Genomic DNA, 14,985 nt, shown 5'->3' with positions numbered 1-14,985 from the left:
AAGGGGGCTACAGGAGAGACGGGGAGGGAGTCTTGATCAGGGAGTGTAGTGATAGGACGAGGGGTGACGGTTTTGAACTGAAAGAGGGGAGATTTAGATTAGATACTAGGAAGAAATTCTTTACTGTGAGGGTTGTGAGGCACTGGAACAGGTTGCCCAGAGAAGCTGTAGATGCCCCATCCCTGGAGGTGTTCAAGGCCAGGCTGGATGGGGCTTTGAGCAACCTGCTCTAGTGGGAGGTGTCCCTGCCCAGGGCAGGGAGGCTGGAACTCAGTGGTCTTTAAGGTCTCTTCCAACTCTAACCATTCTATGATTCTTTTAGGCCTCACAGTAAGCTCTGCCAGATCTAAACCATTGATTCAGTACTTCTTTCCTTCATGGTACAAACAGGACTTTATTTTGTTGTGCCTTTAGTGCCGGCATTTAGGCTCCCATTGTGTGAGGCCAGCACGTTGCCAGTCTGACTTCATCATCTGCGGCAGCCACACCGAGCGCTTGCTTGGCAAATGGGAGTGATAACAGAGGGTCCAAGGCAGGGAAAAAATAGGTTTCTCTTTTTTAATTATGCTCCCATGACTGCAGTGTGGAGCCTGAACTCAGATGCAGAGATGACAAATTTTCCTCGTTTTGCCCTAAACTGAGCTCACCCTTTTTTTTGCACCACTGGACCTTTCACACACAAGACCTTGCCTTTAAATGCCAGCACTAAGCCGTGGGCCATTTCCTTCCCCTGAGATGTAGGGACACCCATGCTTTTCCGTGCTGAAAAATCTCCCTGGAGTCTCCTGATGATTTGCATAAGAGATTAATTCACCCCAATGCATGGTAGCTATCTTTACTGTTAACAGAGCCAGTTCATATTTACGGACTAATCTTTCTTCTAAGACTACCAGATCCTGGGTTTCATCACTCAAAGAAGTAACCCCAGCTCCCTTGCATACCTCGTATTGTATGTACATACATGGTAGATGGAGTGAATATGGCTTCTCTTTATCTCCAGCAACTGTAAAAGTGGATGGTGCCACCAGCCTCTGGTCTCAGGGGATCGAAAATGGTCTGTGCTCTTAAACCCATCAGTCATGTTACATCTAGTACGGCCTGTGAAATAACTATACGATAGTAGAAATTGGCTTTAGTAAACTTCAGTAACAGGGAGGTTATTACTGCTCACATGGAAACTGTGAGAAAGCACCTGTGTTTCCTGGCCTGTTGTATCTGATAAAAATCTGGTTCAGATGGCAGGAGGTGCCATTCTGTCTAGTTTTTTGCTGGTCTGTGTTACTGATTTTACAATAGAGCACTGAAAACTTGTTGTTTGAGATGATGGATTTCATGTCGTAATGCACAGCTACTTGGCAGAGAATTAAGTATTTCTTACTCCTTCTATGCCCCATTATCAATTCAGGTTTTTCTTCTGCTTGCAGACTAGTGACATGCAGCATCTTTATTACTTTATCAGTGCTGTGACTTTCTCTTTTCTAATCAATGATGTCTCTCCCCCTTCTCAGACCACGTCACTAAATGCATGTATTTTGGGATTGAACAGGTACCTGTGGTGGCAATCATGACAACGGGTGGTGGAACCAGAGCTCTGACGGCTATGTACGCTCACCTTCTCAGTGTGCAGGAACTCAATGTCTTGGACTGTGTCTCATACATCACTGGTTTATCTGGCACAACATGGTAAGGCCAAGATAAGCAAAGTCTTCATAGGAATTTTGTATATGTGATATCAAGAAATTGTCTGAAGAGTTGTACCATATTTACTATCCAGAAAGTACTTTCTTTTTCTGCTGTGGTTTTTTCTTGTTTCCTTCAATGAACATTTGCCAGCATTTAGAATTAATTCAGTCCTGATTAAACATGTGGATGATACCACATACATATGTACTTTTCATTTAAATCAAGGCATGATAACTTCCCAAAACTCTGCTTCAGAACTCTCATTTTTCCTCTGTTTCTTTTTTTTTTTTTTTTTTTTTTTTTTTTTTTTTTTTTAAGGACCATGTCAAACTTGTATGAAGATCCCAACTGGTCCCAAAAGGATCTTAAGGAAACACTCAAGGATACCAGAAAGCATGTGCTCAAAAATAAGTTCTTTACTTGTTTCGCCCCCGATCGTCTGAAATACTATTTGAAAGAGTTGTGCCAGAGGGAACAGGAAGGACATCAGATATGTTTCACAGATCTATGGGGACTCATCATAGAAACCATGTTACATGAAAAGGTACAATAGCAGCATCTTTCTCTTCAGATTTGCATCTTTAGTGAATATAGAGGTGGGGGCAGACAGTAAAGCAAAAAATGGTTGAGATTGCAGAGACCTCTGGAGGTTTGTCTTGTCCAACAGCCCTGCTCAAGCAGGGCCAACTAGAGCTGGCCCTGAACCATGGGCTTTTGAATATCTCCACAGGTGAAGACTCCACAACTTCTCTGGGCAACATATGCCAGCGTTTGACCACCCTTACAGAAAAGGCGTTTTTTGCTTGTTTGTTTTTCAGATGGACGTCTAAAGCACACGCCTTGGTGGTATCATTATTTGTGTTTGCTGGCTGCATTATGCAGCTCTGAACATCACACCTGGTACAGAGTGGGTGGGAATAACAAGAAATAACAGGAAATTTATAGTATGGACAACTTTTAAATGAATTCACATGCAAATATTTAAATGAAAGTCATGCTGTTCTTTTAAAAGAGCTGCACAGTGTGAGAAGGCAAAGAAAAATCACAAGCACAAACCCAAAGACAGTATCTCTGAGTTGTTGACGGCATTATGCCACCCTGTAAACGTTTCCACCAAAAGGCAATGTTCAGGCTCTGTTTTAGTATTTGTGAATATTTCCTTCCCAATAGGCTATTTCTCTTAAGAAAGAGAAAACATTCCTCCTCTAATAACTCCACACGCGTCCAAATTGCTACTGCCTGAGCACAGCAAGATGCGAGAGACTCCCTGGGGGTGGCTCCTCAGGGAGTTGTGAGTGTCCCTGCAGTGCCACAGCCCTGTCCCCTGGACTGGCACCACCCAGGGAATCCCAGTGGCACAGCCATCCCTCCAAGGGCTGCTCCAGAAAGGGGCAGCAGCTGCAGCTCTCCTTCAAGGAGGATCTGAACTCAGCACCTTCTCAAGCCTTGGCACAGCTCCCAAACCATCCTGTCCTTTCCACCCTGCCTGACTATGCAAGATGCTCCGCAGCAGAAGGAGTAAGGGTCAAGGCCCACTGAATGTTAACTCTGTCTGAGGCTTGGCTCTGTCAGAGGTCTGAGGAAAAGATGATTTTCTGGGCAGTCAGGATAGGGCTTACTCTTTCTGAATGAAATATTTCATGCCAGGAGTGCTTTTCAAATATTACCAGCCATTTTCCTGAAGTAAATTATACGAATAACAACATTTTCCTCCTACCACTGAATTCTCAGATTTTTTTCAGCATATGAATTTAACTTAGAACTGTCTGTGTGCTGAAGTGCTGGGGCTGGGGAGGGTCAGAGATAGAGATAATAGCATCTCTCTCAACTAAATTGTTGGGAAACATCCTGGTTGGAGTCTGTTGTGCGCTGTGTTGTCAGAGCCCAGGCTTAGATTAAGTGGGAGGCTCTTTGTGTCATCTAACTGTCCTCAGCTACTGTCCTTCTTCAAAACAGGAGGACTCCCATAAGCTCACAGATCAGCAGCAGGCACTAAATGAAGGTCAGAATCCCCTGCCCATCTACCTCTCTCTCAATGTGAAGGACAAAATCAGCGACCAGGATTTTAGAGGTAATAATACTCCAGAATTGCTTTTAACATTTAATCCCAATAAGTGTCAGTTTAGGAGTAGGTAAAGAAATCAGTTCAATGTACAAATCCTGTAAAGGGCCATTCCAACTAAAAGTAGAATTTTAATAGTTAAATTTTTGAACATCTTGGTATATTCAGCTATATTCACAATCACAAGCAGGATGACGGAGGACATCATTATGAAATTACCTGCTAAATTACCTCAGAAATCTAAAGTTTGTAGAGAAATTTAGATGTAAAAGGACAATTCACTCTTCATGTTCAACAGTGTGAAACATACAGTGAATAAATGTCTGTTTGCAAAGCGTGAAATTCAGAAATGAGTCTGCCTTAACCTGGCCAATATCATATGTTTTATTCAACTAATTTGTGCCTCTGCTGCTGTAATCAGTCTGTCGTGTGCTTTTTCTTTCAGAATGGGTGGAATTCACCCCTTACGAGGTAGGATTCCCGAAATACGGTGCTTTCATTCGTGCAGAAGATTTTGGTAGTGAGTTCTTCATGGGTCGCTTGATGAGGAAAATTCCAGAATCCAGAATCTGCTTTTTGGAAGGTGATTTGTTGCTCTGTGGAAATGTGATGCAATATAATATAATCCACTCCTGCCCAAGCTCCTCTTCTGAAAGAAAGCAGTTAGTATATTTTTTATCTGTCAGGAGCAGTATATGGTAAAACATTAGAACTGATAACAGGTCACTATCTGCAGGACATTTTATCTTTGCAATTTTATCCAGCTGAACAGATTTATTTGATTTCATATGTGGTTATGTTTAGTGACATGAGGCCTTCCCAGTACTTATATGTCTTTGTCAGCAACAAAAGTTGTGTAACGTTGCCGCTAATTTAAATTATCAGTCTCTTCCGCAGCCTGAGTCTCTAAAATACAGCCTTTGTGTACAATGTTCCTGCTGCAGCTAACCCTGATTAATCCTCCAGGATAACACTTCCATTTTGGACTGGAACTAGGTCATAATATTTACCTTTTTTCCCTTTGTGAAAGCAATCTCTTGCCTCATCGTTCTTCCTGCTTCCACCAATTGCATAAAGGAAGTTTTAGGATTTTTTTGAGAAGACTCTTTGCCTGTGTGGAGATTTCACTACAGCTAGTGGTGAGGTGTAAGGAAACAGTCAGAATCTCCCTGTCCCCAGCTGCAATGTCAAACAAGGCAGCCAGCTCTCCCCTTCGGTGGTCAGAAGTACCAGCAGGTCACCAGCTCCCTTCCTACACCTCCCACCTTGGCACTTTCTTCTTCCCTTCTCTAAAGCTATGCTGGGACATTTGTGTCCCTGTCCCCAACCAATGTCCCAGAGTCCCCTTATTCAGGCAGCTTTACTTACTTCAGTGACCCAGTTATTTGAAAGGTTTTCAGCAAATTCCTGTGCACCCCAGCCCCCGGACAGAGCGGGGACTGATTACCTGGGTCCTGCAGCTCTTTCCTGAGTGGCTGAGCCCATCCCTCTGACCACAGGCTGGCATTGGTGGGTAAGGCAATCGCCAGGCTGCCCGGGTGCAGCCTCTTCTCTCCATCACCCTGCTCCTCCCAGGACCTCCAGGTCTAGTTCTGCAGTTTGGAGGGTTCAGGAAGGCACCATGGCACAGCTAACCATGCCAGGTGACGGTGTTTTCTCAGCCTGAAAGATGATTGCAGATAGGTGGCAGTCTGGACTGCCATCAAGTCTACTACATCTGCTAGCAGAAGGAGGAACATATTAGTGAATATGCCCTAAACCCTCACAAATCAGAAAACAAATCAAAAGACTCCTACATTTAAATCTTTTAAGTCAGCTTCCTTATTCTAAGGGATATTAGTGTATGAATCTTGAATGTTTTCTGGTTGACAGTCCTGCACAGTGATGGCATACCTGTAACAGGATTATGCTCCAAATAAAACTTCTAGAATTATGAATGCTGGGAACCTGGGGAATAACAAATGTCGAGAACAGGCAGAAAATATTAAAATGAACTTGACAAAATGTTATTTTCCACATAACAAAAATGAATGTGTTAGCAGATATACTGAAAATACTACCAGCCCTCTTAATATATGTCAGAATCACAGAATTGTAGGGCCTGGAAGGGACCTTTGGAGATCATCTAGTCCAACCCCCCTGCTCCTATTTATGTCAATAAATTAGACTCTTTATATACACTATGAATTTGTATACCATTTTATAAAGATGGTCCCTTTTATTTGTGCACTAAGATAACATTATGAATAAAGTTTGTTCGAGAATGCAAAAGGTACCGAAGGTCATTGTGAATGAAAATGCTTCCAGGTCTTTACTGGTTTATTTTCTGTCAAATATATCCTACGCCACAGGGATCTGGAGCAGTGTATTTTCCTTGAATCTTATGGATGCTTGGTATATATCTGTTCATTCAGAAGACTTCTGGCACAAATGGACCCGAGACAAAATTACTGACATAGGTGAGTTATTTTTATGATGTTATTCTATTATAAATATTTTTTTAATTATTTATTTTTACCCTCTGTGCTGCTATTCTCTCATTGAATTTTTCAAAGCCATTTTGGAATTTCCTCTTCAGAGATTCCTGTAACTGACATGGAAACTAGAAGGAAATTCATGACGTGTATTACAGTACAGCAATCGTTTCAGTTGTGTGAGTAAAGAATCTACGGGCTCTGTCACAGAAAAAAAAAAAAAGAGAGAGAGAATAGTCCTCATATGAGCCATTTGCAGAGCACAAGGGTAAAACTGGAGAAATATATCCCTGCAGAGTAGGAGAGGCTGGAAGCCTGCCCTAACAATTCACAGTCTCCCAGTTCCTCTCTTGGAAGTTGGAACATGGCGTGAGGCCACAAGAGCAAACACCATCCTTCCGTCTCTGGAGTCTACAAAGCATGGATACAAACTTCAGTACTGTTGGAAGTCATTCCAAACTAGTCATAAGGAAGAGATCTGCAAAACACGCTACCTAATTAAGACAGATCTGCAGGGTGGGATTTCAGGGGGAAATACTACAGAGAAAAAAGATGAGAAGGAAGAGAGAGAAATGTAGCAAAAAGGGTAATTTATTTTATCTTCTTGCACTTGTAGGGGATAGTTTCTGGTTGTTAAAACAAGGAGCTTGCATTTACTAGTAAAGAACATTAATTATGTTCGTGGTTTTTTATGTGCGTGGCTGAGAGAAACTGTAACAGAGTAGCAAAGGAAGACAGGGTAGATGCAGGATGTTATAGTGGATAAAATCATAGAAATCAAATAAATTTATAGTAGGTGAGATGGACTATTTCACATTACAAACATGGACTTTGCCACTGTGGAGTGAGAAGAAGAAATGGACTTTTCAAAGCTTAGCTGAAAAACTGTGAGATTTGTGGAGATCCTAGACATAAAAAGAGAAAGAAGTGTCCAAGTTTTGCCAAACATGTTGAAACAAATGATGATTGCACAGATTGACATCAACAATGAAACCACATACAAGAACTGTTATTCTTTCTTCTGCAGATGATGAAACCCTATTCCCTAAAAGACCGAATGAGCTGGATACCCGAGTGGTTTGTCCCACTGACAGCTTTTCAGACATTTTCCGAGATATTGCCATGTTACGGCCAGCAGCTTCAGAAATCCCTAACTTCCTGAAGGGCCTCCAGATGGACAACAACTACCTAGAAAGCGAGTTTTCCAAATGGAAAGGTATGGTAATAGCAGCCTGCTTTTAGCTATATTTTAAACCATCCTTGTGAAAAAGAAACAATGCTTAGGAGATTATCAAGCCAAGTTTTTGTTCTGTTCCCATCCTCTTATAATATTTGAAACTGTTTGTCACTGAAAGCTGAATGTAGGTAGCAGGAAGGCTTCAAAAATAAGTTCTTAACAATTTCATGAAGTCTGGCGACTGACAGATGAGAAAGATCCTGCTTAGTCAACCAGCATGTGTCTGCTGATGTGCCAGCCAGCCAGCCTGCACGCTTGTGGCACAGCACTGGTGCCATCGTACGCCACCTCTTGCCCAGCCAGTACTCAAGGGATGTGGGAGGCAGCCCTGTTTTATGTTACCTTTTTACTCGTAAGTAAGGTATAACCTTTTTAACAGTATTCCCTGTTACCAAGTTTGGGAATTCGTGTTCAGTCTGGTACCAGATTTTCCATGTACCGTAGTAGATGTGTGACTGTTCTCGTAGCAGGCAAAGCACCAAACATCTTTAGTCTTTAGCGTGTTGAGACAGTGAGGTGTCATTTTAATTTTTTCCATATTAAAAGAAAAAAACAAGAACCCCCAACCTGATCAGTCACACACAAAACCAGGGGATGGAATTAATTCTATTCTCCTGAGCCTCAAGTTAATCCCTCTTAATTAGAGGAAAGCCAAAGAAATTGCAGAGTAAACAGTGAAAAGAGGAAGCTGGCTGAGGAACTGAGAAATGACTGAACTGCAGCTATCAGCTATATAGGTAGGTCTAAGAGCCAAGAAAAGCTGAATTCTCTTTTTGTTAACAAGTGACTTTCCTCAGCACCTCTCTTGCATTGAGCACCTCCTCTGAAAAAAAAAAAAAAAATGCTTCTTTTCTAGACTGTGAGCTTGACTTGCAGCCCAACCACCTGACAGCAGCAACAGACTACCTCATCCTGATTGACACTGCATTTGCCTTTGCTACCAGTTACCCACCCCTTATGAGACCGGAAAGGAAAGTGGATGTCATTTTGCATTTCAACTACAGTTCAGGTTCCCAGACAGGGGTGAGCCTTCTACATTCCTCTTTACTGATTTCTCTGTTTCATCACTGAGTTCCCAGAATGGCTGATCCTCTACTCATAGAAACTTTTTCCCCCAGTAAAGTGTAAATAAGCTAACAGTTCACCAGGGTCACATATCTTTATTGAACAGTACAAGTGTTATTAGGAAGTAAGGATTTAGTAAACTGAATTTGCCCGTTTTTATGTGTAAATGAGTTTTAGCTGATTTGAAGGCAGTCAGACGTAGAATGAATGAAGCTAAATGTATTTAAAAACTGTCTAAGTCTCCTCAGTGCAATCATACATAGTCTTATGCATGGGAAAAATGTACATTCCAGACAATACAACTGTAACAATAGAAGGATTTGATGCAGAAGACCAGATACGCAAATAAATGCAAGAACAGTTTGTATTTAGGAGCTTTAAATTCCTTAGGAATAAAAGGTTGCCTAAAGAGAACATTTTTAATATCTAAATATGGGATGTAGATTTTCAAAAACAGGCACGTGGACCCACATCCATCCCACTCAATTCTGGCCTTCCAGGTCTTGGCTCCATATACAGTCTACACCTAAGTGGAGTACATGCCATAATCTGTCAGAACTTGGCCCTTACCCCACAAACATTCCCGGTGCAATTGGGTTTTAGTTAAATTCAAAATGCTTCCCTGTGTTCTGATATTTTCCTTTGTTTTGTTTTCCTATTGTGGCAACCAGCCCCTGAAAGAAGCCTCTAAATACTTTGAAAAACAAGGAATTCCTTTCCCTACAAAGGTGCCAGATGATCAGGAAACCCCACATCTGAAGGAATGCTACATTGTTGGTGACAAGGAGAGCCCAGAAACGCCTATTGTGATATTCTTCCCTCTGGTAAATGACACCTTCAGGGACTACAAAGCACCTGGTAAGTTTACAGTTACCCATCACGTTAACAAAGGCAGAAGCTCCCGCCTTCTCTTTTTTACTGTGCAATATTTGTTCTTCAGATCATGCTGTAAACACAGCTCAGACTCTCTTTGCTTAGATCTGAACCATATCAAGAAGCTTAAAGTATGTACATTTTCCTGGACGGTAGAGCAGCAGCTGGGATCAGCCTTTAACACATACGCCTCTCTTCAGATTTCTTTTGGGCTTTTCATAGATAGATTGTAGAGTTTACTGATAAAAGTATATTCTGTTTATCTGCAGTGGCAGAAATGAGCAGAGTTATTTCCTCTCTTACTTTTTATCCTTTCCTCTTAGAGAATGCTCTGGGGGATCTACATATTTCATTGTTTAAAATAATTTCCAGACTTACAGTTAGGCAGATAACCTTGCAAACAAAAGTGTGAACTAGCAAAGTGATGAAAATATAACACTGAGCCATAGTGACGTGATGAAAATACAACACTGACCCATGCTGACAGTTTCTGTTCACTACAGTGAGTCCTACTTTGGAATTTAAAGAGTTTCAATAGCAACATTGCCAGTCACTTCAAAAGAGATGAAATCTAAGTCCTGGTACCATATCCCACAACGCCATACCACCTCCGTTCATGCCAAAAGTTTCAGTTACTCCTTTTCCAGATGATAAAATTCCTAACTCATGCTGTGAGAATCACTTCAAAGTCCTACAGTATACTGAAAACCAAAAGTTCTAGGCTGGTGTATGGTACATTAAATTGAATAACAAAACAAATGCAGAAACTACTGTCCCAGCTGTATTAATACTTTTCCTTTTTTTTTTAAAGTAAGTAATAAAAAATCATGTGGCACTTTTGCTTTGTAGATATTCTGGTTTGAGTTCATTGCACATTTAAGGTATATGACTGTGATTTTGAATGGGATTCAAGTAATCTAAGGGCATTTGCACATGTACACACACTGTTCTACTCCAGCTCTTAACACCAATCAGATAACTGAAAGGCTGGTTTCTGCAGTTGCCCTTTGTAGAAAGAATTACAGAAATGAGAAAAGGATAAAGAACTAGAACAGGAAACAAGAATTAGCTTCTGTACTGCTCTGTGAGGGAGTTTGTCTCCCTTCTCCCCATCAATAATTTCCAGAACCCAGGGATCTTGTGCCTAACTCAGCAGTTCAGGTGTACATCAGATGATGTGTAGATGCTACAGGTCAACATAAATTACCAAGGAATCTAAAATGGGGTGTTACTATGTATGCAGAAGATATATTTGAAGATTTGCATGATATCTGCATATTACATAGACTTGAGGCAAGCTTGTGCTGCCCAACCGGTTCAGCTGGTAGCTGTAAACTCAGACTAAAGGGGAAGAGAGAGAAGGAGTCCTTGTCGAGCCCCGACAGGTGAAGTCTCAGCTGAGCTGACATGGAAGGGCTCAGCCCATGCAGTTTTTTGGGTGGGCTGCCACCTCGCAGCTGAGACCTGACCTCCATAGCAGCAGGATGGATGCTGCAGAAAGTCCTGGGAGGCTGGGAACGGATGTCTGCCCTTTGTTAGTGACAGAGATCAGCTTAATTTATAATGCTTCAGTACCGTGCCCTAGTGCAGGTCTAAATGGTACAGCATGTGAAGTATTAGTTCAATCACATGAACAGGCAGGTTTTTCCATAGCCAGCTCATTCATCAGCTTGTTCAGCAAAGGGAATTTAGATCCTGGGCAGTAAACAAGTAAAACTGATATATTCAAACTGGGTTAATTCTGCACTGGTTAGACTATTCCACAATCAAGTAGAGAGGGGATTCTCTATGTGAGGCTTAGACTGCTTCAGTTGAGTGGTACCAGTTCCTTGTAACTATGTCTGCAAAGCCGGGAGGACTACATCTGTCAGACTTGGAGAGAGCCTTCAAGGACAATCAGAACCCTTTCATCAGTGTTGTTAGATTGATGTTGTTAGAGAAGATTCCCCAAATGCGTGTGGTCCTGTCAGTGAGAGAGATGCTGACTTTTCCTGGTGCCTGCTCCCCTGCTTTGGTACAGGTGGTCCAGGTATCTGTGGAGGGTCACTGTTCGCTACTGTAACACCCTCTTGCCAACGTGATGGTCTCACTGGAGGCTGACAGAAAAAGTCTCTTGTCTCTGATGCTCTCTCATCTGTGATAAGGAGGGACAAAGCATTATATTTCCTGTCTGTGTTAACCTGTATTATCTATCCCTGACAGTATTATCTACCTTTTCTGGGTTGTTACTTCTTTCTTTCCCTCATACCAGCTGTTGGAAAACCAAGGGTTCCGTGGGAATGATGGGGAAGGAAATAACACTTGTGAGCCCTCATGTCAGGTGTACAGGCTAGCACACAGCAGTGGACCTCCACATCTTCAGGTCTCTGGCCCAGGGGTACAATCCTCAGCTGTTCTTTAGCAGTCAAAGACATACACAGGAGTACAGGAATCTGCAGAATCTAACCAAATTAATTGACCTCTTCCCTTCCAAAAATGTGTTTATTCTGCATACTAACAGGTAGATAAATGTTCTGCCTGCCCATATCCTCTGACTGCCACCAGTGCAAGGTCAAGTCAAAAATAATATGGCCAAGTGGGCTTCTTGCACTCTCCAAGTGCAGAGTTCAGGAAGGGCAAGTTTGCCTACTGTGCACTGAGTGTATCACATGAAACACACCCCCAGCTCAGTTTAGCGTACAGGTGTATTTCCACCAACTCAGTAAATGGCAGTGAGTCTAAAACAGCAGCTAAATCAAAACCACTCATGGTGTCACTGTCTACAGCAGATGGCTGGGCCCAAGCTGGGATCAGCTATTATCTTGAATCACAGGTGATTTATAAAGATCCTAGAATAACAAGTTAGGAGATGTGTTTTATGTCTTGAATCTATGAATTTGTTGAGATTTGTGGTTCCCAGGGTAAGACGTGGATATTTTTTTGCCCTGTACCAACAACCTACTGGGGAAGTCCCTGTGAATATTTACTCTGTGATAGCCTGCAAAAAAAAAAAAAAAAAAAAAAAAAAAGTTCTGCATCGGTTTTGAATCTGGCTTCTACTGTCAAATGAATTTAAATAAATAAATTTGTCTTCAGATCATAAGATATGATGGATCTCATATTTCCAGAGATGACACTTGTGCGACTACCTGCCTAATTATTTTGCCTGGATCTGTGATATGTGATGATTATCCTGGGATGATGAAATGGGCATGAAAAGTTCTTTCAGTGTCCCTGCCGAACCTTAGTGATTCAGGGAATAGCAGGTTCGCTCTCACTGTTGAGATTACTTAAAGCTTGTAGTTTTTTATAGTAGTAGGTAGCTCAAGGAAATTACTGTAAATATTTGTGCCATCTGGTTCCGGGATATGTCCAGATAATGACTCTGTGTAGCCTCTCAGTTTAGATAACAGAATCTAGTTTTTTAGGTCTGGTTTTTGTATTTTTTGATAATTCTTCCCAGTAGAAACCAAGATGGTGTAGCAGATTGTGCTAGAGCAAGTGCCAGTCTGTGCTGGGGGAAAGAATATCTATCAGGTCACTAAGAAGGCAGATGTACTTTTGGAAAGTTTGAATCACTGAAATACATGGATTTTCAGTAGCCTGTTTCTGGAGGCATGAAAGGAGAGTAGCGAGGGAAATAACATGATGTAGAGTCAAAGCTGGAAGGCACAGAAAGTGGCAGCAGCTTCAGGTACTGCCAGAGAGAAACCATGCTCTCATGAGGTCCTTGCTGCTGTCGGCTGCTTTGGGAGGAAGGGAGGAAAGAGAGAAAGAGCAATTGCCATATACTTGTACCTTGGTTAGAAGTAGGGTGCTGAGGTAACTAGGAGACAGCAGCAAGGTGGCGACTGGGGCTGGGACCGCATCGGCGCTGAGGGGGACTTTGGGACCACGTTGACAGCTCACTCCAGAGCTAGAGGAGGAGGCAGAGAGTCTCACCTTCTGTGGTCAGAAGAGGACCTACTTGTTTTGGCATTTCCAAGAATACCCAGGACAATCCCTACTCACCTCACCCACCAGCAGCTTCTCCACCCCCTGCTGCCAACCAAATATCCCAGCAATAAAACACCTGTGGAAGGAAAATTTGGGGTTGTGATCTGCTATGTGTGAATGCCTGAGGAATACCCAGACCCTAACTGCTTTTTGCTAATTAATGGAGTCATTGTTTGTCCCTTAGGTGTTAAACGTAGCCCCTCAGAGATGGCAGAGGGTGATGTTGATGTTGCCAATACCTGTGGTCCATATTACATAAACAATCTGAGTTATTCAGAGGAAGATTTTGACAAACTGGTGAACCTAAGTTACTACAACGTCCAGAACAATAAAGATTTGATTCTTCAGGCCTTGCATACGGCCGTGGAGCGGAAAAAGCAGCATAAGAAAGAGCAAACACTGCAAAAAACACCCGATGGGGATGGGGTGTGTGTGCCTGACAGAGAGGGAACCCAGCATTTGGCCGACTGCCCAGCACGAGGGAATACGAAATAAAATATCTATGAGTCTTGTTAATGAAGAAAAAAAAGAAATTTGATTACGAAGTGAAGAAAAGCCAAAGAATGCTAACAATAGCACTTCATCTGTCATCAAAAATGCAAAAGCCTGTCTGTCAGTGAAGGGAATAAACACAAAAAAAACAGAGCTCTTCCTTAATGAATTAATGTGCTTCCCTCGTTGACAGCCTCAGGAGCATGGCTAGGTGAGGCTGCGCTCTGCTCGTGCTTCCAGAAGTGACCTTTCAGGCCAAGGCCGAAATGTGTGGACAAGGAAGCGTGAGGAAGTTTATGCTGATGGTGTTTGTGCTCTACCTGTGCTATAAAAAGAGAGGATTGTCAGTCCAGAAACACAGCAGAGAACAAAATCCATTGTCTCTGAAACAAAACCAAGAAGCCCATTTGTGAACTAAGGAGTCTTTATGTGAATGTAAATAAATATTGAACTTTATATAATAAAATACTTTTTTGGAGTCAAGAGTTACAGCAAATAAACATTTTTCACAGCAAATACCTGTTAAAGCCATTTCCTTTTGGTGCTTCTTCCTCTATTAGCAAGACAGTTGAAGACAACATGCAGACTTATTTCATAGCTGCTGAAAAATTATTCAAGAAGAAATTATGCCTGCTCCAGACCTGTATGTGAACTGCCCCAGGATCCTGGGACCCCTTGAGTTTAGGATTACATTTAAGACCCATCTCTGCAAAAATAGACTATTAAACTGGACCTAAATGTTATTGATACATACCAAAGGTTTAAAGCTTTAAATTTTTTGAGACTATTACATCTGAAAAAAGAAAAGAAACACAGACAAAGCAGATCTGAAATTGTATGCCTCATATCACCCACCCAAATGCAATTTTTTAACTTGCTGTAGAGTATTGCAAATGAAGTTAACAGAACATTAACTTTCAATTTTCTGACACTTTGGTCATCACATCGACATGGCTCCTTTCAAGTAAGTGGTCTGGTTTTTTGACAGATGGAATTTCAGGTCTCCATTGATTCTTTTTCTAAATTAATTTTTATTCAATGCTATTGATCTATTTAGTAGACGTCTTGTATCTACAAGCCCATGTTTCCTGCAGGCTTCCCTGCTCCTCAGTTCTGTTGTAGTA

General features: G+C 41.8%; 1 protein-coding gene across 1 annotated transcript in view; it reads left to right on the top strand.

Moving 5' to 3' along the window:
- LOC141465227 (cytosolic phospholipase A2 epsilon-like) overlaps window positions 1-13,864 on the top strand; it is a 37,650-nt gene extending 23,786 nt beyond the window's left edge. The window contains exons 13-21 of the mRNA XM_074148521.1: window positions 1,547-1,683; window positions 2,002-2,227; window positions 3,640-3,754; window positions 4,191-4,328; window positions 6,097-6,204; window positions 7,247-7,435; window positions 8,313-8,479; window positions 9,193-9,379; window positions 13,554-13,864. Of these exons, the coding sequence (XP_074004622.1) occupies window positions 1,547-1,683; window positions 2,002-2,227; window positions 3,640-3,754; window positions 4,191-4,328; window positions 6,097-6,204; window positions 7,247-7,435; window positions 8,313-8,479; window positions 9,193-9,379; window positions 13,554-13,864 (1,578 nt within the window). The remainder of the gene's footprint in view (window positions 1-1,546; window positions 1,684-2,001; window positions 2,228-3,639; window positions 3,755-4,190; window positions 4,329-6,096; window positions 6,205-7,246; window positions 7,436-8,312; window positions 8,480-9,192; window positions 9,380-13,553) is intronic.
- Window positions 13,865-14,985: the final 1,121 nt, after the last annotated feature.

This window comes from Numenius arquata, chromosome 6 (assembly GCF_964106895.1).
Source record: "Numenius arquata chromosome 6, bNumArq3.hap1.1, whole genome shotgun sequence".
NCBI lineage: Eukaryota > Metazoa > Chordata > Aves > Charadriiformes > Scolopacidae > Numenius > Numenius arquata.
This window is presented reverse-complemented; position numbering and strand designations above follow the sequence as displayed.